The 23996-nt window shown below is 43.7% G+C and overlaps 2 protein-coding genes across 3 annotated transcripts in view; both read right to left on the reverse strand.

Annotated features, from left to right (window-relative positions):
• Nucleotides 1–18240, reverse strand: part of sos2 (son of sevenless homolog 2 (Drosophila)) — a 32829-nt gene extending 14589 nt beyond the window's left edge. The window contains exons 1-7 of the mRNA XM_068581154.1: nucleotides 17359–18240; nucleotides 7000–7125; nucleotides 6676–6807; nucleotides 5545–5709; nucleotides 5205–5411; nucleotides 2548–2691; nucleotides 1767–1877 (exon numbers count right to left, since the gene is read on the reverse strand). Of these exons, the coding sequence (XP_068437255.1) occupies nucleotides 1767–1877; nucleotides 2548–2691; nucleotides 5205–5411; nucleotides 5545–5709; nucleotides 6676–6807; nucleotides 7000–7125; nucleotides 17359–17442 (969 nt within the window). The 5' untranslated portion in view covers nucleotides 17443–18240. The remainder of the gene's footprint in view (nucleotides 1–1766; nucleotides 1878–2547; nucleotides 2692–5204; nucleotides 5412–5544; nucleotides 5710–6675; nucleotides 6808–6999; nucleotides 7126–17358) is intronic.
• A 327-nt stretch (nucleotides 18241–18567) lies between these two features.
• l2hgdh (L-2-hydroxyglutarate dehydrogenase) lies at nucleotides 18568–23957 on the reverse strand. 2 transcript variants are annotated; one of them, XM_068580475.1, is made up of 10 exons: nucleotides 23763–23957; nucleotides 22525–22640; nucleotides 21944–22095; nucleotides 21685–21816; nucleotides 21437–21599; nucleotides 21279–21313; nucleotides 21030–21197; nucleotides 20112–20269; nucleotides 19817–19948; nucleotides 18568–19677 (listed from the first exon to the last, which is right to left on the reverse strand). In XM_068580475.1, the coding sequence occupies exons 1-10, from the start codon at nucleotides 23846–23848 to the stop codon at nucleotides 19482–19484; spliced, it is 1338 nt and encodes a 445-aa protein (XP_068436576.1). In that variant the 5' UTR covers nucleotides 23849–23957; the 3' UTR covers nucleotides 18568–19481. The 2 variants fall into 2 exon arrangements, with proteins under 2 accessions (XP_068436576.1, XP_068436577.1); XM_068580476.1 differs by lacking the exon at nucleotides 22525–22640 and having other exon boundaries at nucleotides 23763–23813.
• Nucleotides 23958–23996: the final 39 nt, after the last annotated feature.

Consider the following 23996-nt stretch of genomic DNA (forward strand, 5'->3'; position numbering starts at 1 on the left):
AGCCCCCCTTCACCACCACCACCTCCTCCTCCTCTTCTTCCCCAAGAGAAAAATGGCCCGCAGTGTAGCTGCCTGTTCTATTTTTAAAAAGGCGATGTAATTTACCCACAATACCAGACGCTGCAGAGTGCAGGGGGCTGAGTGCTCGACAGACACATCCATCCGACAGAGAACGTGGGGAGGGGAGGAAGTCAAGAAGGACGGAGTGAGGAAGATGAAGTGAGACAAAAGCTGAAGAGGCAGAAGAGCTGATGACGACACCACGAGGGGTTCGATCCGCACTACAGCGAACGTGTGCATTTATACCAGGTGCTGTGGAGGACCACGCGCATGTAAAATGTAAAAGATAGGCGAACAGCCATCGGATAGATAAATATTGGTACGCAAAGAGTCACTGTTGTGGCCTTCAAGAGAAACTGCAAGTGAAACAACGCAAGGTGTTTTTAAAACGGACGCCGCGGCGCTACAGTGCAAAAATAAAGCAGTATTTTTAAACTCTCGTGCCCTTTCCCCCACTCTCATACAATGAGTTTATGAAAATAAACAGCGGGTGTGGGCAATCGGAGGACGGTGCCATCGTTGTTGATCTCGCTGGCGGTTCGAGGGTAAACGCGGCGAGGCCTCGACCCGAGGTGCAGCAGGGCCGCGGGTACGCTCGAAGACGCAAATAACAAAAGATCTGAATATCCAAAATCGACAAACAAATGACAGCCGGGCGTCCAGCGTCTCGTGAGAAACGGCAGTAAAGCGCCTCGTACAGTAAATACAGTCTGAAACTCTGCGCTTCGTGTGAACGGCCGGACTCGCCGGTCTTCGGCCTGAGAAAACACCAGCGAAATATTTCATCTTCAAAGGCCGCCGGGCTGCACCCCATCGAGCATAATTCAATGCTATTCTTGTGAAGAATGTCCAAATAAAACAATGTGGCAGCAGCGAATAAACTGTACACAGGACGCCGGGTATGTCATGACATGCCCTCAAACGATATTGGGAGGAATTCCACCAGGTTTCACTTCAAAGCAACACAGGAACAAATATCACAGCAGTGTTTGCGCGGCGTAAACACATAAATGACCTACGTGCGTCTTCATATTTAAAAAAACTTTCTTTTCTTCTTCAGCTTCTTCAGGTTTGTGGCTTTTTTGTTTGAGAATGACAGAGAAGAGCGGGACACATAACGGCTTTAATGGCTGTGAAGTCATAGCACTGCAATTACATGTCATTGATTTAAACATAATAATTAACAATGAGACGTATACTTTACTATTTATAATAACTTAATATTAACCATGTTTTCAACAGGAGTAAATTACTTCTCTTCACATATTAGAAATGAAGATTTATTTATTTTTTTGACATTTTCTTTACAATATTTCATGTTTTTTGTTATTATTTAGATGATTTATTAAAAATATTTGATCGATTCTACATTCTATATTATACGAATGCAGGACATCGGTACTTGTTTATTTTTTATTATTTATTTTTTTAAAGACCTTTTTGCTTCATAATAAATCAACATGCCTGACTACAGTTTTATTGAATTTGAGTTTTAACAGATATTTAGTGCACATTATATAAAACTGTCTTCTCATTAACCAGAAGTGCAAAGGACCAAATGACTAAATCAGATTATAAGCACCTTATTCTTAAAGTTTACACGTCCTCAAATGTGGAAAATCCAGATTTTAATCTGGACTATGTACACCAATAACAACAACTGTTCTGTATTGCATTTCCTAAACAAGCCCAGACGAGCATCTTACCTGGAAGTACAGGCCGGCGGTCGAGCGCGCCATCAGATTGTTGAAGTGCTCGTGGAAATCCCGGCTGAGGATATCCTGAGACAAGGTCTCGTAGGGGTCAAACGCCTGCTCCTATCGACGAGGAAAGAAACAACTCAACGGTTAATGTCCACACATGACGGTATTCCTCCTCTGCGATAAGGATGCTCGGCTGCAAGCGGTGCGTCGGACACAAAACATCAGCCTGTATCTCAAGAAGAATGAGTTATTAAGCTGCTATTTAACACGAGTGGACTTGTGTTTATTTCTTTTAATGGAAAGTAAACAGGTTTACAGTCGGTGCAAGCTGCAAACGAGGTAAACGCGTTGACTGTATGACTTTTGTCAGAGGTCCGAGGGTGCGTTTTAAAAATGTCGGGTGACTTAAATATTAACAGAGATCACATCTTCTCTTTCTGTGCCAGGCGGCGTGAGGCTTTCTTGTCAGGTTAGTAGAAAAAATAGAACTTAAAGTTCCTTCATTGTGTCACTTTGAGGTATATAAGAGGTGCAACACAGCTTGTTTGATTGACAGCTTGCAAACTTGATTAATAAATTGCAAGACATCTATCAGATACCACAATATAGAGCATTTTTACATTGGGATCATGGCTTTTTTTTCCATCAGATACATTCTCAACCTGTGCATCTGTTAATTTTCATGCATTTTTAATTTAAACAATTTAAATTTGGTTATTATATTTGGCAGCACGCGTCTTGAACTCGTAAGTTTTAAAGTTTCCAGGAGAGAAACGCTTCATACCTCTGCCAGATCCTCAAAGCAGCTGCCCACCAGCGGATGAGGGCTGCCGTCAGCCGTCATCTCCACGGCGTCCTCGATCAGTCCGAGCAGCTTCACCGTCAGCTCGTGGATGTCCAGGATGTTGCTGAAGATCACCTCCACATCCTGCACAACAAGAGGAACGTTAATTAAAAAGGTGGGAGAGAGAGGACTGAATCCTTAAACCAGCAAGGAAAGGCTGCTGCAGGGAGAGGGATTAATCCCCCCCGCTTACCTCGTTCTACGAAAGGGGAACTCCATGGATTTTACACATCAAAGTCTGCTGACAGGCCTTGATTTCAGTTGCATTGTGGGTAATGTAGGTGCCAGGATAAATAAAATGTGGAGAGAAGACTACATCTCTGATCTGCTGAACCAATTTTTATTTTGAGGAGATTAGATTTGAGACTTATTGTCTCCGGGATGTGAAGGACTGTGTTCACACGCACACACAAAAAACTGGCTAAGGTACAAAATCCAGAGATGCAATAACACGATTACTATAAAACATGTCCACACACAGCTGGTCAGAGCTGAAAAGAGCTTCTTTCTCTCTTGGTTGGAGCAGTCAGCCTGACTTATTTACACTTATTTATGTTTCAGTTTTAGCCAAATGTAGGAATGAATTATATGGATCATTGGATGAACTGCTCTTTCTTTTCATCCCACCACACTGTCGCCACAGAAAGAAATCCTTTGTCGGCCGTTCAATTCAACAATTTACGAACACAAGTACACTTAAAAAAAACAAACTTATGAACACGGTAAACCTACAATAACAAGAAAGTTAAATGCACGTGAACACTCTGGAGGCGTTTAACCGCCGGCGCGTGTCGCGGGGTGTTGCCGAAGGAGCTCCCGTTCTTGTTCTACCTCCCTTAGATAAACAAAACGCTCAAAACAAAAATAGTGGTGGGAGTGAGCGCCAAACAACAACGTGCTTTAAGGAAATCATTATTCAAGGAAGACGAGAGAGTCCTAAAAATAGCAGCGAGTGATTATCGACTGCTGAAGTCTGAATGGGGGGGTTCAGTCTTGTCATTATTTGACCGTAACACTTTCCTGACATCTTCCCGGGGTAATTTCAGATTACGCTGCGTCTCAACAGACATAATTGAGGTTATTTTGGCGAGGGCTGCAGATGTTGTTCCTGTCTCAAAGTAATTACATGTTCTGCATTCCTCTGGGCCTCACAAAAAAGGTTTATCCTCCTCACCCAAATGATACCACAAATTACCCAAAACCCAAAATATGCAAAAGCCACAGCGACCCATTAAACTCAAATTTCCCTTCACTTCCTCTCAACCCACGGACCCGTCGTTCAACTCCTTGCTCATACGGGTTCCTTTCTTTTCTAGAGCACTTAATTGCCGTATTAGACGATATGTAATTGGTCGTTTGTTTCTTTGGTTAACCCTCTGTGACAGATACAGATGTCTATTTTCTGGAGTGGTCAGAGGGCATGGATGGTGTTTCAGGAGACGCTACGACGTAGCTGGAGCCTTTTTCCTCGTCCTGCTCCAACTTTCTGCATACAGGACGTACGACGACTTTGACCGTCAGAAAGGACAAAAGTCTTTTATCTCAAGATGAACAGATTAGAGAGTAGTTTCGCTTTTGTTGCGTCTGCAGTGTGGAGGAACCTCAGACTGAGAAGTGTCAAGTCGTATCAAAGCAAATATTCAAAGTACTTAAAAGGGGAAAATGGAAACATACCGCCGGGGTTGTCTCTTCTCCAGGCGTAATAACATAAAGCAACACTGCTAAATCTGTTTGGGTATTTCAAAAGGAAAGGGCTTCCTGATGCTGATTACCAGTTAGCCGATTACAGAGTTTCAGCTGTAATCTTTAAATGTTCTTAACGCTGGATTTGGATGAAATTGCTTTGTAATTAGGTTCACAGTTAGTTGGAAACTTAACTTGTTGTTTATAATCCGGCTGCAGAGTGAGCTGGCAGCAGAGTTAGAGGACTTCTCTGAGATCAGTATCCGGCACCTTTAGGTGAATAAATCCGTTTGAGACTGACATTTTTTTATCTAATACTAACATTGTGGGTCAGCCAATATTTTACACTTTATTAAATTGCAACAACTGGAGTTTCTGATGTCATATATTGTGATACAGAAATCCTATAGTGTTGAGCTGTTTTGTGATCTGCGCTCCTTTGTAAGCTCTGTCAAAGAGGTTATGACAATTCATCCACAATATGTTTCTATGACTGGCTTTTATTAGCTCACCGTGCTCATGTTGTAACATTTCCTGTGGTTGTTTCACATAAAAAACACACTTATTATGAAATATATACAGAAAGTGTTGCGTTATTATCAGCAGTAGCATTACAAGTTAACTTAAACGTACTGCAGTGATGGAATATTGTAGTAATGAAGCTCCTACTGTGACAACTAATAAAACAAACGTATGCATTGGGGATTAACGTGGCTCCACATCATGTTAATATACTCTACTTCTGTAAATCTAACCACACGTCTACCCACCAACGAGCGGTTTCAGTACTTGATGAAACTCCTCGTCAGCACATGGAAACAACGCGTGTGAAAACGAGGACGGCAGAGATTAAAGTTGGGTCTGTGTTCGCGATGTTGCCGTCTCTTGAATTCGACCGCGCGGGTCTTCCTCACCTGAGGCGTGAAGATCTTGGGGTTGGACAGGAAGTGCTCGCGGAACACTTTGATGATGAGGTCGAGCTCCCGCAGGTACTGCCGCTCCTCCGCGATCTCCAGCCTCACCAGGTCGTCGTACGTGAACTCCCCGGAGGACGACGGCTCCTCGGTGCACTGGGACATCAAGCCGATGTCCTCCTCCTGGTCGAACATGTCCATCAGCACCTGGAGACACAAACGAAAGGGGGATGGATGAATTAAAGAGTCGAAGCGATTGTCCTGTGGGATGTTTCACGCGCGCACAAAACCTGCAGCCGTCGAACTGGGCGTCGGCTTTTCTCCCCCCCACTGTTCTCACCTTGTCTGCACACATGGACACCTTGATGTCCTGCTGGCTGATTTCATAGTGCCGAATGTTGCCAACGTAGTTGCCCGCCAGTTTCAGTATGTCTGCTGATATGTATTCAAGCACAGCGACGATGTACAGGGAAACGTGGTAGTCCACTTTATAGCCTAACACCTCCTGTTGGGGGGGGAGAAAAGCAGAAAAACAACATATTGAGTATTACACATGTGTTAAACAGCAGTTCAAAAGTGTTCCTAGTATCTGTCTGAGCCTGCAGGACCAGACTCGTTCAGGATTGTTAAATTATTCAGCGGGTGATTGGCGGGTGGAATTTTATCTTAATTATATTTACTGTTTCAGTTTTGGGGTAAAATAAAGAAGATGCTGGTCGAAACCAAGTAAATAGATCAGTAGTAAATAGGCATATAAGCTGCAAAGACACAGTTTTAATAATTTAATGTCTTAATACTGATGGATTGTGTGTGTCAGCTCTCTATTTCTGCACCACCTGGAGTATGAGAACAGCTTCAATCAGGTGCGTTGCTAACACGCAGGTTAAAAAGTATTTCTTGAATTATCTTCGGGGGAACTGTGGTTAGCAAGTCTTTCAATCAGAGGGTCGGTGGTTTGATCCCCGTCATTGTGTCCTTAAGCAAGACACAAAACCCTGACTTGCTCCCGTTGCTGTGTCTACGGTGTATAAAGTAAAAATGTAAGTGGCTTTGGATAAATGAGATGTAGCTTAATCTTTGTTTCACATGCATGAATGCCTATTTGAAGAGGGAATGGTTATTATAGGATGTTTGTGTTGGCTTGTAGAATTAACTGGTCTTATGTGCGGGCGGGCACCACGTGCATGCTGCTGTACTGAGGCAACAGACGTGTCTTCAAAATGCAGAACTTTGGATTAGAAATATTTCCCAGCAACTGTCGTAACTTTCTGTCACTCGCGTTCGAGTTGACGGCGTCGAATGAGACTATGAATCTGCCGGCTAACGTCCAGATTCTGTGAACTGAAACATGTCTTTCAACCTGAATACTTACTAAGTAAATGACAATAAAGTAGCTGTAACATTGCAGGATTTGGGGAAGGTTCAGATTTATGTGCGATAGAGAAACAGTGGCGTCTTCGGGAGTCTTTACCTTCAGCAGTGGGTGGATCTTGTCCACAGGGAGAAGTAAAGGGTTTCTCCTCTTGCGTTTCTCAATCGCTGACTGGGCGTCGGCAATCGCCCACTTATCTATCGGGTGGGGGAAAGTTTTCTGGACGCGTTCCTGAAAAAAGAAAAGAAAATGACTCTCTTAACACTTTCTAATTTTGGTAAGCATTAAGGTGATTGAAAGCTGCACGCGTTCAATCGGTAACGTGGAATGCCGCTGCGGTAGCACACGTTTGCGAAATTGCATTTTAGTCAATTTGCAAACGCATTATGAATTTATATTTAGACGCCGCGTAGAGAGCCTCACCTCTACGTCCTGCACGGAGCGAGGCTGGGCCACACACAGCATGTTGAGCAGCTGCAGGATCAGCTCCTCGATGTGCTGCAGGGCATCCTCCTTCGCCATGAGGTTTGGGTGGACCTGCTTCTGTACCTGAATGTTCGACACACAAAACGCAATGAGAAGAGATGAGAGACGGCAGGAATTCATGCAGGGGGGCATCGCTGCAACTTCAAAACTGCCGTTATTGGGTTTTTTTGGCTTCACCACGAGAATAAAAACCTCTTTCTTCTGCACCGCTCACATGATCTCGACTGAAACCGTGTAATGTGTGAAACTGATCGCAACACCTGGTATGATGCACCTAAATTAGGCTCAGGTCACATGTAATGACGTTAAAAGCAGCAAGTACAGGCGATGACTGAAAGAAAACAAACCGCATAACATGTATATATTGGTGTTTCTTCACAGGTTTCAGCCATTAACTACAATTCTTACATCATTTCCATTACAGCTTTTTAATCATAGTAAGTAAAGGGAGTAAAAGTGGCCACCTAGAATGTAGCAAAAAAAGACTAATATATGAATTTTGTAATGTAAATAAACTATACACCAGCGTCTCTGTGTGAAATCTGGCTGCACACCACAGATAAATCCTCTCAAGGCAATTACTCAGCCTCAAGTTGAGATGAAAGACACTTTCTAAACAATAAATCTGTCAACAAATATTATCTCCATATAAAAAGATTGAGATGTGCATTTAAAAAAAAAAAAAAAAAAAAAAGGTCTCCTCTCCTGATTTATTAGGTCAGCCGGGCTTTTTCTAAGTCGTGGGACTTTTGGGAGGTGGAACAGAAGGTGTGGTTTTAGGTGCAGACAGCAGAGAAGGTGTGGCTTCACCAGGTCTACAAGTGGAAGACAAGAACACCCCCCCGCCTCCTCCTCCTCCTCCACCTCCTCCTCCCACCCTCCAACCTCCCAAAAGTTGTCGTCATTCGGGCCGTGCCCTCTTGCAGGAATGCTGTCAGTTGAGGTACTATTATAGCACCCAAAGCAGACTCAGAGGGGGAGAGAGACGAAGAAGAAAAAGAAAAAAAAGGCTGGCAGAGAACGAGAGGAGAGAGGTGGATCGAACGGCAGCCTGGAGGTTTTTACTGTCCGCTCACAGAAGCCGGGCCTGTTCACACGTCGGTGATGGAATTACCCCGGCGTGCAGTAAAGCGGGGCATTACGATGACAAAACGTTGCCCCCGGATGCAGGAATGTGAGAGGAGAGTTAAAAAGGTCAACGCAGGCCGAGCGAGCTTCATGCATTCATGTGCTCTGACTTAACAGAGACGCAGTGACGGGCGGGATGTCCCCTTGTGCCTCAAGTTTAAGTTCATTGGTTGAATTATTTATTTATTTAAAAAAAAAAGGTGAAACTCTCGCTGCAGGGGAGATCTCAAAAGATACCCTCTTAGTTCTCCCAAGATCTGTTTTGAATTCAAATTATGAAACGACACTCAGATGCTTTCTTTAAAACAAGAGGAGCTGGAAAATCTGACGTCCCGTTTCTGGTCCTCTCGTTTACGTCATTTTGTTTTTTTGATGCACGCTCACAAGACTTGACGGTTATAAATAAGCCCCGAGTATGAGCGCGGGCACATCAAAGCAGAAGTAGGTTATGATATATATTCTCTCCGCACCGCAAATAGGCACTTGACCAAATTCCACAGGACACCAGGAGCTGTGAGTCACCACACTGAAACTACGGGGGTTTCCCCTCGACTCCATTCACTGAATAGTTGGCCGGTTTCTGGGAGGCCCGCGTCCAACGAGTGTCGTCTCTCTGCAACAATGTCAGGATGAGACGCGGCGATCCGAGAATACACAAACACGAATGTCATTTGAGTGAAAACCACAATTGAAAAAAGTGAAATCAAAAACATATGCAACTGTTATAAGGTCACCGAGAGAGCCGCTGGGTCGTAGCTGTGCTCCAACAAGCTGGGACTTACTTCCTGCTTGTAGAGCTGAAACATTTAGAAAATGTATCTGTAATAAATTGGATCTTTTCTGATGGTCTGAAGTCACATTTTCAAGCGGAAATGACACCGAGATTCACTGGTCCCGGCTTCTAACGTGCCAATATTTTATGGATTTCTTATTTTTATAGTGATAAAACTGAATATCTTTGAGATTTTGATTAAATTGACAATAAAAAAAGACATTTCTGTAATTATTAAAGTTTTTTTGGGTGTAAATGTGCGAAAAATTGAGTAGTTCTAGTTTTTAAAATGTAAAACATGTATAGTTGTCATAGCCTTATACAGCAATACACCGAATAACGTCGTGGACGGTTGGTTCACCAGTAAGAAATGTAAATATGACACTCTGGACTGGATATTGTAATGAGAGATTATAACTTTTTCCACAACCGACCAAGTCACTGAACTATTAGACCAATCGATAACACAATAATCATAACTTGCAGCCTTGCCTGCATGGATAAAACAGTAGTTACACTTCCATGGGAGGCATTTAATAATCAATTTTACTGACTTGAGAGTTTGAAACGGCGCTTTAAGGAGTCTTTTGAGCGAGCCGCTCCCAGTGAGTCTGTCAGTTCTGCCCAATGACGACGTCTAAATTGAGGCCTGAATGCGGAGCATGTGCAGGTATGACTACGGCTCAGAGTATTTACAGTACCACTGAAACTTGAGCCTAATGGGGCGATGGATGCTGCGTGGTCTAATATAGTCGGCGGCTGAGACGAGCAAAGTGAAAGCGACCGGGTGGAAGAACTGCAGGGGAACTCCTGAGTTTGAAAAGCACTCAAAACATCAGAGACAACAAGACACACAATCTGTCTCATGGAAAGACAACTTTTTTTCCCAGTGCAACAGCAGGTGAATTTAAAACATCGCGTAGCCCTGCTCAGTGATAGTAAACACTGTCACTAACAGGTCTAAATCTCCCAGACATGTTAAAAAGGAATGATTATTAACAATAATGTGTTTAATGACAAATAATCAGCAAGTATTTTGATTCTTGAATAATTTTTTTGTCAATTTTCCAGCAAAAAATGCCAAATATTTGCATGTTCTAGCGTTTCAATTAAGAAAATGTACCGCTTTTTCTATTTAACATATAACAGTAAAGTGAATATAGCATACGTCACTCTTTTCTGACATTTTACCAAAAGATGAATTTATTAAAAATCAGAGAAAATAATGGGCAAACTAGTCAGTAATAAAAAAGTGTCATTTATAAACATTTAAAAGGGTCTCCTGGTATAAATTGTAAATGAAACATCAAGTCTTTTGGCTCTTCATCTTTATTATAATTTTTAGTTAACAGGATTAGAAATCACGTCGGGCTCTTGTGATATTCTGTGGATATATTTAATACGACCCGCTTCACCACTGCGCGCACGCAAAGACATGAAAACGAGCAGCATCTCGATCACATGCAGGTTTTCGTGCACATCTTCCTGGTCCATGTTAAGGTGTTCAGTTTCATGGGTCAGCTCCATTAAGACGGGAAAGGCTGGTGGACAGGAAGTCCCAGTGCTCTCTCTCTCTACCTCCGCTCTCTCCCTCTCTCTCTCTCTCTCCCCCCATCCACCCAGCCCCCACCTCCCTGCCTTGCTCTCTACCCACACAGATGAAGCCCCCGGGGGAGAGCAGATCATAGCAGCAGACTGAGAGGTATTGATGTGCGTGTACGAGGAGGCGGCAGCAGCAGCAGCAGCAGCAGCAGCAGCAGCAGTAGCGGCGGCAGCAGCAGCAGCGGCGGCAGCAGCAGCAGCAGCGCTCGTACTACACCGACTGGAGCGGAGCCAAAGCCCGAGGAGGGAAAAACCAGGATTCACAAACACACAAAAAAAAATCCAACTGGCTGATGTTCAACCTCAGAGTCTTATAGAAACATAAGTATATCCATTTCTAGGTAGAAGACCACCTACTGAGCAGAAACTGATGCGTGAATGAACAAACTGCCATTGTGAGAAGGATTACACGCTTTCCTTATAAAAAATAACCAAAAGCTCTGCGCCGTTAAACGAGAGCTGAAATTAATTAGCTTATTAATTAATCTGATGTTAACTTAGATATTATTTAATTGTTTTAAGTCAGGCTTCGATATAGCTTCTGAAACGTGATAATTTAAAAATAGGGGTGCAACTAGTGATTATTGTCGTGACTGTTTCTCTGTTTGTTTTATTGGTTTGTCTCCATGCATGTGTAATATAGTGTTTTATTGTGCATTTTATGCCTCAGAATGAATACATTTCAATGTAGCAATGTTACCGTCATGTATCATCCATATCAAATAAATAATTAAGCTAAAAAATATTGTTTTCATTTAATTGATAAATCAATAAAATGTCAGAAAGTAGTAATAAATGTCTCGTTTGGTCCGACTCATGATCCAAAACTCGGCCAACTCGGCCATGTCTGAGAAGGCACTCAGATTAAAATAATATAAGATAGGAAAAAGAGGAAATTCTCAAATCGAGAAGATGGAACCAGAGAATACGTGTTTTTGCTTAGAAAAATAACTTAAACAGTTAATTATATTAATAAACATAGTTGGCTAATCAAATTAACAAATTGTTGCAGCTTCAATTTTATGCTTTTTTCCCTCCCGTTTGATGTTAAATTAATTAGTGATGATAAGCCAAAAGAAGCAAGTTAAAGATATCACAAGACCTTTTCTTTACACATTTTAAATACGAAACAATAAACAGAATAACGAGAAGAAAGCAATCCTTTCTTTTCTAAAACTGATCGAAGAACGTACTAAACTGTCAGGATAAAAGGATAAAACACTTTGCTGAAAGAACAGACCGGTCGGTGCCGCTGCACCAACACACTATTGTATTAAATATATATTTAATGCACATTAAAGCATTGAATGTACATTCACACAGTATCTTCAACGTAAAGTAGTAGCATCGTCTGCCACGACACGCTGAAATAATAAGATCCGACAGAAAACAATGGAGCGGACTGTGAAGCTCGCAAGTGAAAGTTAAGGGGGAAAATCTAATCGTTCAAACGGAAAAAGCACACGCAGCGTTTCTCCAAATCGCCGAACCGCGGACATTTTTTTACCTCAAAAGAAGATTTTATTACCCCAAAAGTGCGACATCATCACAAGTATTAGGCCAGTCATGGAAACTGTAGCAAGGGAGCCGATGCGTGCACACAAAAATATGAAAAAGTAGTTCAGAAACTGTTTAGTTACTCATTGTGTTACGGGCAATGAAGAGATAAAGGCCACTTTTTTACTCAGCCTGCACATTAGTGAAACTAAAATCCTACATGTCTCAACTGTAACACACACAGACACACACGCACAAGAACCCAAAAGTTGGAGGTAATAAAAGAGGCCGGACGGTGTTAATACAGGGTTAACATTTCTAATTCAATTGATTATTCTTCTGGCTGTGTATAAGGGGCTGCAGGCTCAGGTTGCAGGTAATATGGCTTGCTTGTGTGTGTTGGCAAGGTGGGGGTGGGGCTTGTTATTATACCCGAGCATGTGTCACTGTTTGTGATTCATGCCATGACATCATATGCCATTACAACCAGACTGTCTGGGGAACCATAGGCCAGCCAGAGATCAACTCCGAGACAACAGGCGCACGCATGCACACGCACAAAAACAGAAAGACAAAGGAGACATAAACACAGGTAATCTTTGGACAGACACACACACACAAACAAACACATACACGTGGCAAGATATAGGTGGAGGATTAACACACACACATGTACACAACAAGGAAATAAAAATCCAGACAATTTAGACGAACACGCGCTCGCACACAGCTGACATTTCACCAGCCCTCCTCACATTCACACCATGAAGACAATGGCTGGTAGACGTGCTGTCGACAGCACGTGGCCTCGCCGTGACCCGAGTCTGACCCGACCCAGTGACCCCTGCCTGCCTGCCTGCCTGCCTGCCTGCCCGCCTGCCTGCCTGCCTCTTTCCCTCCGGTTAAGGACGGACTGACGTCCGCAGACCGCATTCAATATTCTGGGAAGGGTGGAGAACATGCGCGATGATCGGGCACAGACTCTGCAGACGGCGCGGTGCACAGGAAGTGCAACCTGCTACCGGGAGCATCCTGTCCGATCGACGCGAAGAGCTCATCTGTGGGGGCTGCAGTTTGTGTCACTTCATTGTTAATTAAGGAGGCCATCGAGTGCTAAGAGCGAAGCATCCCCCCAGTTCAAGTCCAGCCACGGGATCGTCGTTGCATTACATCGTACTTAATCTCCTCACCCAACTGTGTCATAAATGCAAAAGAATACAATTTAAAAATCATTGAATACAACTTTGCTCAACAAATACATTCAGAATTTGTGAACTAAAAGTAGTTGCAGAGTCTGTAACATATAATCAAATCGAGTGTAAAACACTGCCAGAGTCGCTCCAGGTCACCGGGTCAGTCATTTCTTTTAAGTGAAAGTTTTTTTTATCCAGCTCGACGACAGATCAATGATGAGATAGATATGACGAGATAAAAATAAAACAAACCGTAACACAGTGAGACCGGTTTCCAGGTACTTTGTAAATATCACAACTACTTCCTCGACTCTCGATTTTCTAGAACTTGGGAACCCTTGAGCTTTACCTCAAACAGCGCGGGCTTATAATAAGTCAATCCGTCTCATTCTGAAGTGACTACACAGATCTGTCTCGCCCAGATGAAAGTGGAGGCAAGACCGACTGACTGAAATAAAAAAGACCTCAACTGTAAGTTTTGGCCTGTTGTGAAGTCACCCGGTCAGAATTTTAAGCAACTACTCAGGCTGAGAAGATTAAAGAGGCAGCAACACACACACACACACACACACACACACACACCAACACCAACAACAACAAAGCAAGCTTGTAACCCGACCAATCTCAGCTTTAAAGGGTTGGCCTGTGGAGCCCTGTGAACTCAGCAGCATTGCGCTGCGCTAACTCAACATGGCAATGGAATGAAACCGTAGCCAGCGAAGCTCTGGCCTTCGTCTCGATGCCAGCGAAGCAGCAGACTGCACGGGGGGAATGCACAGTTATTATCAACACTGGCAACGTCGGGGGACAAATCACCCTCTTGCAAATCACCGGGCACGAGCCGCGGTGATCGAGAATAGCAGCGACACGCAAGAGACACACACGCTGAACTCCACCGCGGTGAAATGTCTCGTTGGTACTATAAAAGCCAGTTTCAGTGTCTTTATTTGACAACAATATCGGAGAAGGGGGTGACAGGAAACAAGTGAGAGAAAGGTCCAACGTCAAGTCTCAGATCCCTCACGAGCACAAAAGAAAATAACGTTTTTTGCTAGTAGTTATGAACATAAAACACGTCATTAAAGTGTGCAGCGGTAATCACAGAGCTGATTCAATGTCTCTTAAGGCTAAGTCAGACTTTCTTTCTACTTGTTAAAAAGGACCTTGGGCATGCGTGCATACACGACTTGCCGTAAGTCGGTTTACACACAACACAACAGTTGCAATGGCAACAGGACACATAAACATGGCCGCCACTCTCCCCGTTCTGTAAATGTCTGTTCTACTCCAACTCCATTTCTATGTTCCCGCCTTTAATAGGCAGCTCATCATTCCAGATGTGCAGTTAAGCTTACCTTTTCATGAATATAAATAAATAACAGTGCTTAAGTACCTTCATCCAGGCCTGTAACTAATGCCGGCTTTCATTATCAATTCATCTTTAAGACTATAAATTCCCAGAGGCAACGCCGATGTCTGCAGATTGCTCTGTCTGTCCTATAGTCTTAAATCCAAAAATATCCCGTTATGATGATATAAAGCAGAGGCAGCAAATCCTCAAATTTGAGAATATGCCTCTGATATTTCTGCTTGTTAAACTACACAAGCGACTAAATGATCATGACATTAGCTGGCAATACATTTCTGATTTCACAACAATCCGTAAATTAACTGTACATATAGACTGTAGCTAGATGAGTGTCTCATTTACGATGCAATGCTTCAGGTGACCACCCATCAGCTGAAGGTGACACTTCTTAAAAACGCCCTGCATGATCACAAAGTTACATCCCCGCCCTTTAACAGGTTCGCTTTCATCCTTCCTCTCAACAACAATCCAAAAATCATTCTCCGTGATGGAGTCATCCACCATGGCTCCTTCTGACAAGGAAACCCCTCCCACCCACCTCCCTAGTGGACAGCTGTGAAAAACAGCGAGTCACAGTCTGTCAGAACCATAACAAACCTCTCCTGCGTCAATCTCTGACAGGCTTTCCCTCCGGCAGTTGTGTAACAAGTTCAGACAATGAAACCGCGGCACCGCGGCCCACCACCTGCTCGCTCAGTTTCACCTGATTCATCCCACCAGCTCGACTGCATTATGGACAACGACAGAGAGAAAGAGAGAAAAACATTTATAAAAAACACACTGTTACATGGCTAAAGCCGTGTAGTTTATAAAAATGAATGCATTAAAAAGTTTACAAAGGCTGAAAATGGGAAGGAGGCGCAGATTGTGTGTGTGCCAATAACGCGTCTCGGAGCAAAAGTCGAAAGCAGTCGTTTGATTAGCTGCACTTAAAAACAAAGAAGGCAGTTAAACAACTTCATCAAAGCACAGTTCAAGAAGTTAGCGACACTGAGAAATCTATTTTGGGTTACAGACACGAATCTTTCATGCTTTGAAACTAAACTTGGTTCATCGTACTTCTACATCTGTTTCAGGAACTCAATTTTTGCAGTCTATTAAAACATGGCTGTTTTAAGCTCTTTCTCATTAAGTCAACATGCGGAGAAGTTCCTACTTTAGGACTCTATTATAAACACCGACCACTTGTAGTCTTGTCTTCATGAGTTTAACAACTGTCAGGTAAAACCGTGTAAAAGAAATATAGATCAACAGAGGTAAATGTGCATTTTGTAGAGGAAAAGTTTTGAGGCATGGTGCATCATAAATGGAGAAACATGAACAGTGAACTAGTTGGATTACGAGGTGCCGGTCTTAAGTGCTCGCTGTGATTTGGCTTAACTCAAATCTCCTTTAGGTTACAGAACGGCACTTCATACTGTACCATCCTAATATACAATTGCATCATGAGCAGGTATTAGTTGCTCATGTATCCCAACAGTATGTAGCCAGAGATGTCCCGTGTCTACTTTGCACACAAACAGCATTGCCACAACAGTCTATGCCGATTAGTGACTTCTTTTGAGCACTGAACGCATCAGGAAACATAAACATATGAAGGAATCTCAACAGGCCCTTGTGGGGTTACATACAGGCCGATTTTCAAAGCGAAAGCAGCATGCAGACTGAGCTTTTAGCGTCTCCCAGTATCTAAACAGTGAGGCTCTGCATGTAACATATAGAACAGAAAGCCAAAACTGTTGACAATGAAACGAAAGGAGCTGTGAAAGCTTTGTGTCTTCAGTTTTAGACTTTCATAGGTTTGCAGAAAACAGGCTTTGGGGAGGTGGAGGGGTCAGAATACAGAAAATAAACCTGGTCATGTCAGGGAGAAGCCAAGATGATGCAAGAAAAGAGAAAGAGAGGGACACTCAAAAAGGAACTGATACGAGTTAGTCCTGCTGACCAAGGACATTAAAATTAAAATGTTTCCTGTGCTGAAAGTTTCAATTAGGTTAAAAGAGAATTAAGTCACATTTCTTTGGAAAAAGGAGGGTAACTTGACATGTAAGTAGCATAAAAAAAACTGCTGTCTGAGGTTTCTACTCTGCAAGAATGAGACATCTTTGCTGTTGAGAGCAAATGAGGAACAAATAAAAGAGGTTGGCAGCCACACAGACAGAGACTTCCAGTAACAAGGCAGCAGTTTCAGGGCACTTTCAGTTGTATTTAACTTAGAGGTAAGATCAGCACCCTGTACGTCATTAGTGAAGGCTGTTTAACCTCATAACAGGTGAACACCAGATACACATCAAGTCACAGGGTTAACTTGGCAAAACCAACTTCTTCGAAAAATATTTAACTTAAAAGTCAATATGGGGACCCTGAGTGAGATGAAGATGAAGACAGCAGTTTCCACATTGACAAATAACTGTTGTGGTGATTTGTGATCAACAAAACATGACACACTTTCCATTTTAAAAAAAGGTGATATTCATGCTGACACCGTGAACGTTAGACTGAATTGCTCATCACAACGTCATTCATATGAAAATGCATACTTTATTTGGCTGTTGATGTGCCCAAGTTGGCAACTTGTGATACAAGTTTGGGTTTCGTGAAGAAAGCAGCACAGTGACGTAGCCTCCATGTCCCCACACACACACACACGCGAGTGAATGTATGGGGGACACGTATTTAGAAAGGCTGGTCGGTGACTTTGTGAGGATTAATAAGTGTAGAAATCGTGTGGTTACCTTCCGCAGAGCTTGCACGAAGAGGCCTCTCCATTTGTGACTGTTCTCGTCACTTGAAAAGTCGTATATCTGCTGGGGCTGCATCGCTGTAGCGGCTCCGTGATCCGGGCTGAACTGTCAGCATCGGCCCCGGGTAGATAGTCCTGGTGGGGGGGTTGGAGGAGGGGGGTCAGTCCAGGGCAGAGGCACGGTGGGGTGGAGGGGTTGGAGGGAGGAAAAAAAGTCAAACTGTCTCGCTTTGTAAAAATATGAGTATCGTTAAACCGCGCCGCGAGTCCCGGAGCTCCGACGTGAAACAAGCACATGTAGCCGTAAAGTTACCTCGCTAGCTCGGCGGCTATAAACACGGGACGAGCTAACGGCTAACAACAACGCTGCTAAGCGTCATTCTGGCCACTTTTCCGCTTCTCCCAAAAAACTCATACTACAAACGTGAAGTTCGGCGTAGGGTCCCGAGGCGTGAGCTCGGCTAACTGCAGCTACACGTCACGTTTTTGTCGGTGGCGATCCGCTGTTAACACCTGTAACGGTTAGCCGACGAGCTAACTGGCGCTACAGGCTGCCGCCGGCCTTTGATGCGCTCCCGAGTTTTATGTTGTGGCACAAACGAGGCTCACTTTCTCCTCTTCGCTGCTCGCCTCGCGTTTGGGGCATCTTCTGTCCCGAGCGATCAGACGGCTAAATCCGACGTGAATCCCGCGGCCCCCTCCCCCCGGAAGAACAGCGACGGGTCCGAGGCATGTCTGTCTGCGGAGCGGCGCGGCTGAAGAGCAGTCGAGGAGGAGGTGGTGTTTTTTTTTTTTTTTTTTTTTTTTGAGAAGTCGAAGATGTTCGTACCAACTCCGCTGCCTGTCTGTCTGTCTGTCTGTCTCTCTGCCTGTCTGTCTGTCTGCTCTCTGCGTCGCTGTCACGCACGCACCGCACGCACGCTGCGTAATTTTCACATTTTATTGGACAGAAGAAGAAGAAGAAAAACAAGGCCGGACTTCTGTCTCATTACATGCTGAGAGTCCGACAGTGCGGAGAGAAGATTGAGGACTCACATGGATCTTATAATTAAACATGTCGACTTTGCTGGTGGAATAGTTTACAAAAAAAAACACAAGTTGAAACAATGCTTTTGAGAAAATAAGGTTGATGCAAATAAATTCTTTATTTTCATAATTTCACAATCATTTCCAATATAACCATGAAAAAAACATTCGCTTTATTTACCATACAATTAATTATGTTTTGAGCAGACATTGTGGCTCATACAGTACGTTTGTTGCTGTGATTCTGCCTCCTTGTGGACACACTGAAACAGTGCTTCTGTCAGGAATTACTGCTTTAATAAAAAAGGACCAGAGGTGTATTAAAAAAGTATAAGTATAAAAAAAAACCTCAAAGTTTTCAAGTGTTCTCAGTTTATATCAATGTGAATGTGAAACGAGAGTGAAATATTTTCGGTTTATTTGATTTCTAATTGTTTTTTACATTATTTGGCAGATCCAAACTGTCCAAAACAACCAAGTTCTTAAAAAACTAGTTTCAACAATTTAGAAAAAAAACGACGCCCACCTTTCTCTGACTGATTGTTGGCACAAAACAACAATCATCATCTTTTTACATGTAATGATACGTTTTATTTTATTTATATATATAAAATATTCAAATGTTATATCGTCAAAACTCAGAAAAAACACACACGACTTCCAGTAAAGAGAACAATTGCATACGAAATATATATTTAAAATATCCATTGTAAAATGGTCAATCTGTAAAAAGAGTTACATTCAAATTAAAAACAGTATGTTCAAAAATAGTATTATAGCTGAACCGTTATTTTCATAACATTTTCACAAAATGTTGCTTATGATGCACTTTTTAAAAACAGTAATGTAGTGCAAAAAAAAAAAATGTATTACTTGAAATGTCGCGGCATGAAACAGCATCAAATAAAAAAATGTCATCAAGCCAAATTTGCATCACTTTATCCTCCGAAATGAAGGCTCGACCTGAAATGAAATGCCTCCACGAGGACAGCGCTGAGGAAGTAGTAACAGCTTAATACAACAGTTTCACTTTGCCACCTCCAGCTGGAATATTCAGAGTTTCTGTTCTTCTGCCGCCACCGTGTTGCTCTACAGCGCGAAGCGGCTCTCCACCTCGTCTGCAACCATTTCAGCGATGGCGAGGGAGGAGGTGGCCGCCGGCGAGGGAGCGTTCCGCACGTGGAGCACCCGACTGCCCACGTCCCCGACCCCGCCGTCAAACACAAAGTCGTCCACCAGGTTTCCGTCCCGGTCGAGAGCCTGAGCTCGAACTCCTGCGGGACCCCTGCAGAGGAAACAACCATCTCGAATCACATCATTTACACTTTTACTTTTACTGAGAGTCATTTTACATGACGTGCACCTGGTAACAAACACCAGTGGTCATGCATTTTTCTTTTTTACGTCTTGCATTATTTCTCTACCTGAGCACGTCGCTCAGCGAGAGTTCTGGGATGTACTTCTGCAGGATTTTAACCTGAGCACCGATGAACACCCCTCTATACATTTCTCCAATCCCGTAGGTCACGTTCTTCATCACCAGCTTCTGAAGGCCCCTGCGGGACAAAGAGACACAGATTAAACTCTCAGTTATCACCCACTGTGCAGCACTTTAACGAGATGGATTCAGAATCTGTGTCTCTTTTCAAAAACCACAGTTCCAGAATAAAAACACAAAGACTTGAACCAGATCAGATTAAAAAAAATTCTCCGTGCTACCTGAATGAGAGTGCGTCTGCAAAGTCTCGAGGATTGAAGTCGTACAGTTTGTAACCCTCCCGCTTGAAGGCGAGGACGGCGTTGGGGCCGAGCCAAACACCTCCATCCATCCTCGGGGTGAAGTGGACTCCGAGGAAGGGGAAGCGAGGGTCGGGGACCTAAACGTACAGCGTTTATAGAGACAAAAAAAGGAATTAGCAACAATGAAGAATTATTGTTTATTCTGCATTAAAACCCTCATCAGGAGCAGATCGAGGTGAAAGGAAACAGCAGATGTGCCAACTGATCGCACAGTTGCATCAATTAGTCTTTTCAGTTAAAATGTACATGTATTCATAAACATCATGTGAACTTTACGTCTTGGTTCCTTCTACCTGATTCTGGCAAAGATATTAAAGTAACTCTTCTCTAATATTATCTATTATCCAATATCTTATCTAATATTTTCTAAACCTCTGCAGGGTCCGACTTCAGGATTTGTTGACTCAATAGTTAAGTGCAGCTGAACATCAGCAGGCAGGTATGTGGTGACCTTGAACATTCAGGTGACCTTCAAATATTCAACACACATTAGGGAGAATTCAAACTTCTTATAATTGGCAGAAACATGGAAGCTCACTCCAAAGAAAGCTGGACTCAATGTACCAATAATTGAAAAAAAAAAAAAAAATAGAAGTTGCTGCTTTTAGATCTCAAGTTACAGGATTCCTGTAACTGGGTTGTGAATTCCTACAAACTTTTCAAGAACTCAAACAACCATTTCTTTTTTGCCACTTGGAGCCGCTACAAATGTACAGCTGTGAGCAAACTTTTGCACAGAGCTGGAATGTAATGAGAAACATCTGGAGATCACATGATCCACGGCCGGGGGATTACATAACTCAAAGGGTTGGCCATGTGCCTCTTCAGCAGACTTACAGGGTAGATATTCCCCTTGACCAGATAGTGTTTCTCTGGCTTCAACACCAAGTAATCTCCTCTGAAAGGGACGATCCGAGGCTCCCGACTGCATCCAGATATCTGTGACAGGCGGTCGGAGTAGAGGCCGCCGCAGGTCAGGACGTAGCGGCACCGCACCTCGTTACCCTGTGACAGCAAACGCAAACGATTGGAAACAAGGGAACACGATGTGAAACACCGTGGTGCTTTTATCCGCTCGTTTCTTACCTTTTTGTCTCTGATTGCAATTGGATATTTCATTCCTGCAAATACAAAATAATAATAAAAAAAGAGATGCATATTGAGTTGAACTTTAAATAACTTCACAGCTCTTGTTTAAATCGCAAACCGTGTCGCCACACGGACGTCCAGAAGCCGTTTCTCACCTTCAGTGCTCCCGGCTGGACTCTCCGTGGCCATGGAAAAGTCATTGACCTCAGAGTCGGTCACCACCGTGCCGCCTGCCTCCTCGAAGTCTTGCCCGTACCTGAGCGCCACCATCCTCCAGTCCACAATGCCGGTGTAAGGCGAGTCCAAAGCCATTATACCCTGCAACGACGACGTGTAGAATCTGTAGATAGACTGCAGCCTTTTATTTTGTAGGAGCATCAACAGGCGTCTCTGAGACTCTTACCCTGCAGAATGGCTCTCGCTCTCGGATTCCCTTGGCGTCGACAATACTGAGGTCACGCACGTTGTTCTTCATGCCGCGCTCATACAGAGCATGCAGTCTGGGAATCTCCTCTTGTTCCACAGCCACGATGAGCTGCAGAAACACAGCGATCAATACCAAAGATAGGCCCCAACACAACCATCCGAGCAGCAGCTCCAGACCAATGGGGTTTGTATCACATGCATGTTGTCGTGTTATGTGGTCGGTATTTCATCTAGACCTTTCCACATTTCTTGTAAGGGAGTCCTTTCTTGTCGCAGTACTCGTAGGCCAAAGTGGCGCCGCGCACACACAGACGGGCCTTCAGCGATCCTGGCGTGTAGTAGATCCCGCTGTGAATGACTCCACTGTTGTGCCCACTCTGGTGCACAGCTGATGAGACAGAAAGTGACCGACAAATAACGGAAAAAGAAGACAGAAATATCAGCAGCCTTTTTCCACTGGGTTTCATCAACCTGTAATATTCAATATATTCATCCAGGCACTTTTTCTCAGGATAGACGTGTGCTTTCGTCGTCCTTTGAATCAAGACGAATGCAAACTTCCTTCATCACTGCAACAAGGTCACATGTCTGACTTTAAAAGGCGTTTGTGGGAGTTCAGTGAGCGACCAGTGGAGCACAAAGGCACTGTTACAATTCCTTATCTAAAATGAAGTCGTTGTTCAAAGCAATACACACTTTGTCACTTTCCAAACACTTCCTGACCTCACTGTGTAACCGCAAAACATCTAGCTCTTTAGAAAAACAAAAACACAATGACGCCTTCCTTCACACTGATAACTTTCAAGACTCCACCCACCGAGCTCTTTTTCTTTCTCCAGCAGGATGAAGCTGAGGGACGGGTGTCGCAGAATCAGCTCTCTGACTGTCGCCAGGCCGACGATGCCGCCCCCCACCACGGCCACGTCGTACGCGCTAAAATACAGACGACAGCAAAAGGTCACTGACATTTACATTTTTTTTAAATTGGTCACCGATAAGGGAGCCAGCTTTACAAGTTGCAAAACCAAAACAGAATATCTAGGTCACTGGTTCAATGTCCAAATGTCCAAATGTGCATGACTGCATGAGGAGCCAGTAGACCTTTGAGACTAATCACCAATGTGCTGCAGTAAACAGACTTATCTGGATCCAAAGAGACAATATCAACCTCTCTGTGATCAAATTAGTCTTTTTACGAACCGAAAATACCACAAACTGCTGTCCCGTGGGTGAGTTGCAGGGTTTCAACTCGCATAAGGAAGCCTTTGCGAGAACAAAATGTTCAAGCCCGGGAGAACAGTACACATGGCCACAGTGGGAGAAGGCAACATCTTGTTTTCATTTTCTGAAAAATGGAGCCAGGCAAAGTGTTTTTAACGGGCCACATCATGAGGAACCAGTAAATCAAAGTGAACATATTTGGAAGCGCCTTATCTGTGTCTGCACATGTTGCGTTAACTAAATCTGTGATGAGACTGGGTTCTGATATTTCTGCTGCACTCATTTAACCAAGAGGAAAAGTTGCTCAAGTATGATGAAACATCTTTTACTTGAGGCAGCATGGAGAGGGGCTCTGTTACATAAGATGGGAGGGGGGGCACTCCTCCAGAGTAGCCTCTGGAGTCTGTCTAATAGGTTGCACATGCTTTCAGGCATTCCTGCCTAAAAAGGAACAGCTCACACAAAACTAGTTTCTGACACCTGGACGTGAAGATACAAGTCAGAATACAGGTGCTTTGACAAAAGTTTAATTAAAAGGCCTGCTAATGTGCCTGCAGCAGCAATGTTTGTAGAGTTACACAGTGCAGGCCGACATGTTTTTGTGTGCATAAACAAGGTGGTGGCGGGTGGTGTGCAGGTTAGGTTCTGCAGGGAGGTTATGCAACCTTGTTCCTGGTGCAGAATGCCCTTGACAATGCCCCCCCCACCCCACACACACGTCTTAACTTCTCCGTCTGTTAGTGAGTGAACTTAACCCCCGTTGACACGTAGGCCTATTCGCCTGAACTACTCAACACCCAGGTGGCTTTCTCTTCCCTGTAACGTGAGTCTTACCTGTGCAGCCGCCTGGTTGTGACGCCGTGTGTCGGCCGCGCTGCCCCGGCAGCCTTCAGAGTCGCCCCGCTGAGTGTCCGGATCATTGTCACAGCGTCTGGTAGCAGCTGACGTTCACCTCTTCATCGTACAAATGACAGAAGGACTTCCTTGAGTTGTGTTTCCTCCTCCCTGTTGCGGCTGCAAACCTCCCATTGCTGCTAAATCGTTTTAAAAAAAGAAGAAGAAAAAAAA

The sequence above is a fragment of the Clinocottus analis genome, unplaced genomic scaffold, assembly GCF_023055335.1.
Source record: "Clinocottus analis isolate CAN_PGR_092001 unplaced genomic scaffold, fCliAna1.0.p SCAF_17, whole genome shotgun sequence".
Taxonomy (NCBI): Eukaryota; Metazoa; Chordata; class Actinopteri; order Perciformes; family Cottidae; genus Clinocottus; species Clinocottus analis.

Coding starts and splice junctions, on each gene's coding strand:
- l2hgdh (XM_068580475.1), bottom strand. CDS start 23,848: ATGATCCGGACACTCAGCGGGGCGACTCTGAAGGCTGCCGGGGCAGCG. Junction 22,641..23,762: donor ACAACCAGGCGGCTGCACAG/GTAAGACTCACG, acceptor TCTGTATTTTAG/CGCGTACGACGTGGCCGTGG. Junction 19,678..19,816: donor TCGCTGAGCGACGTGCTCAG/GTAGAGAAATAA, acceptor TTTCCTCTGCAG/GGGTCCCGCAGGAGTTCGAG.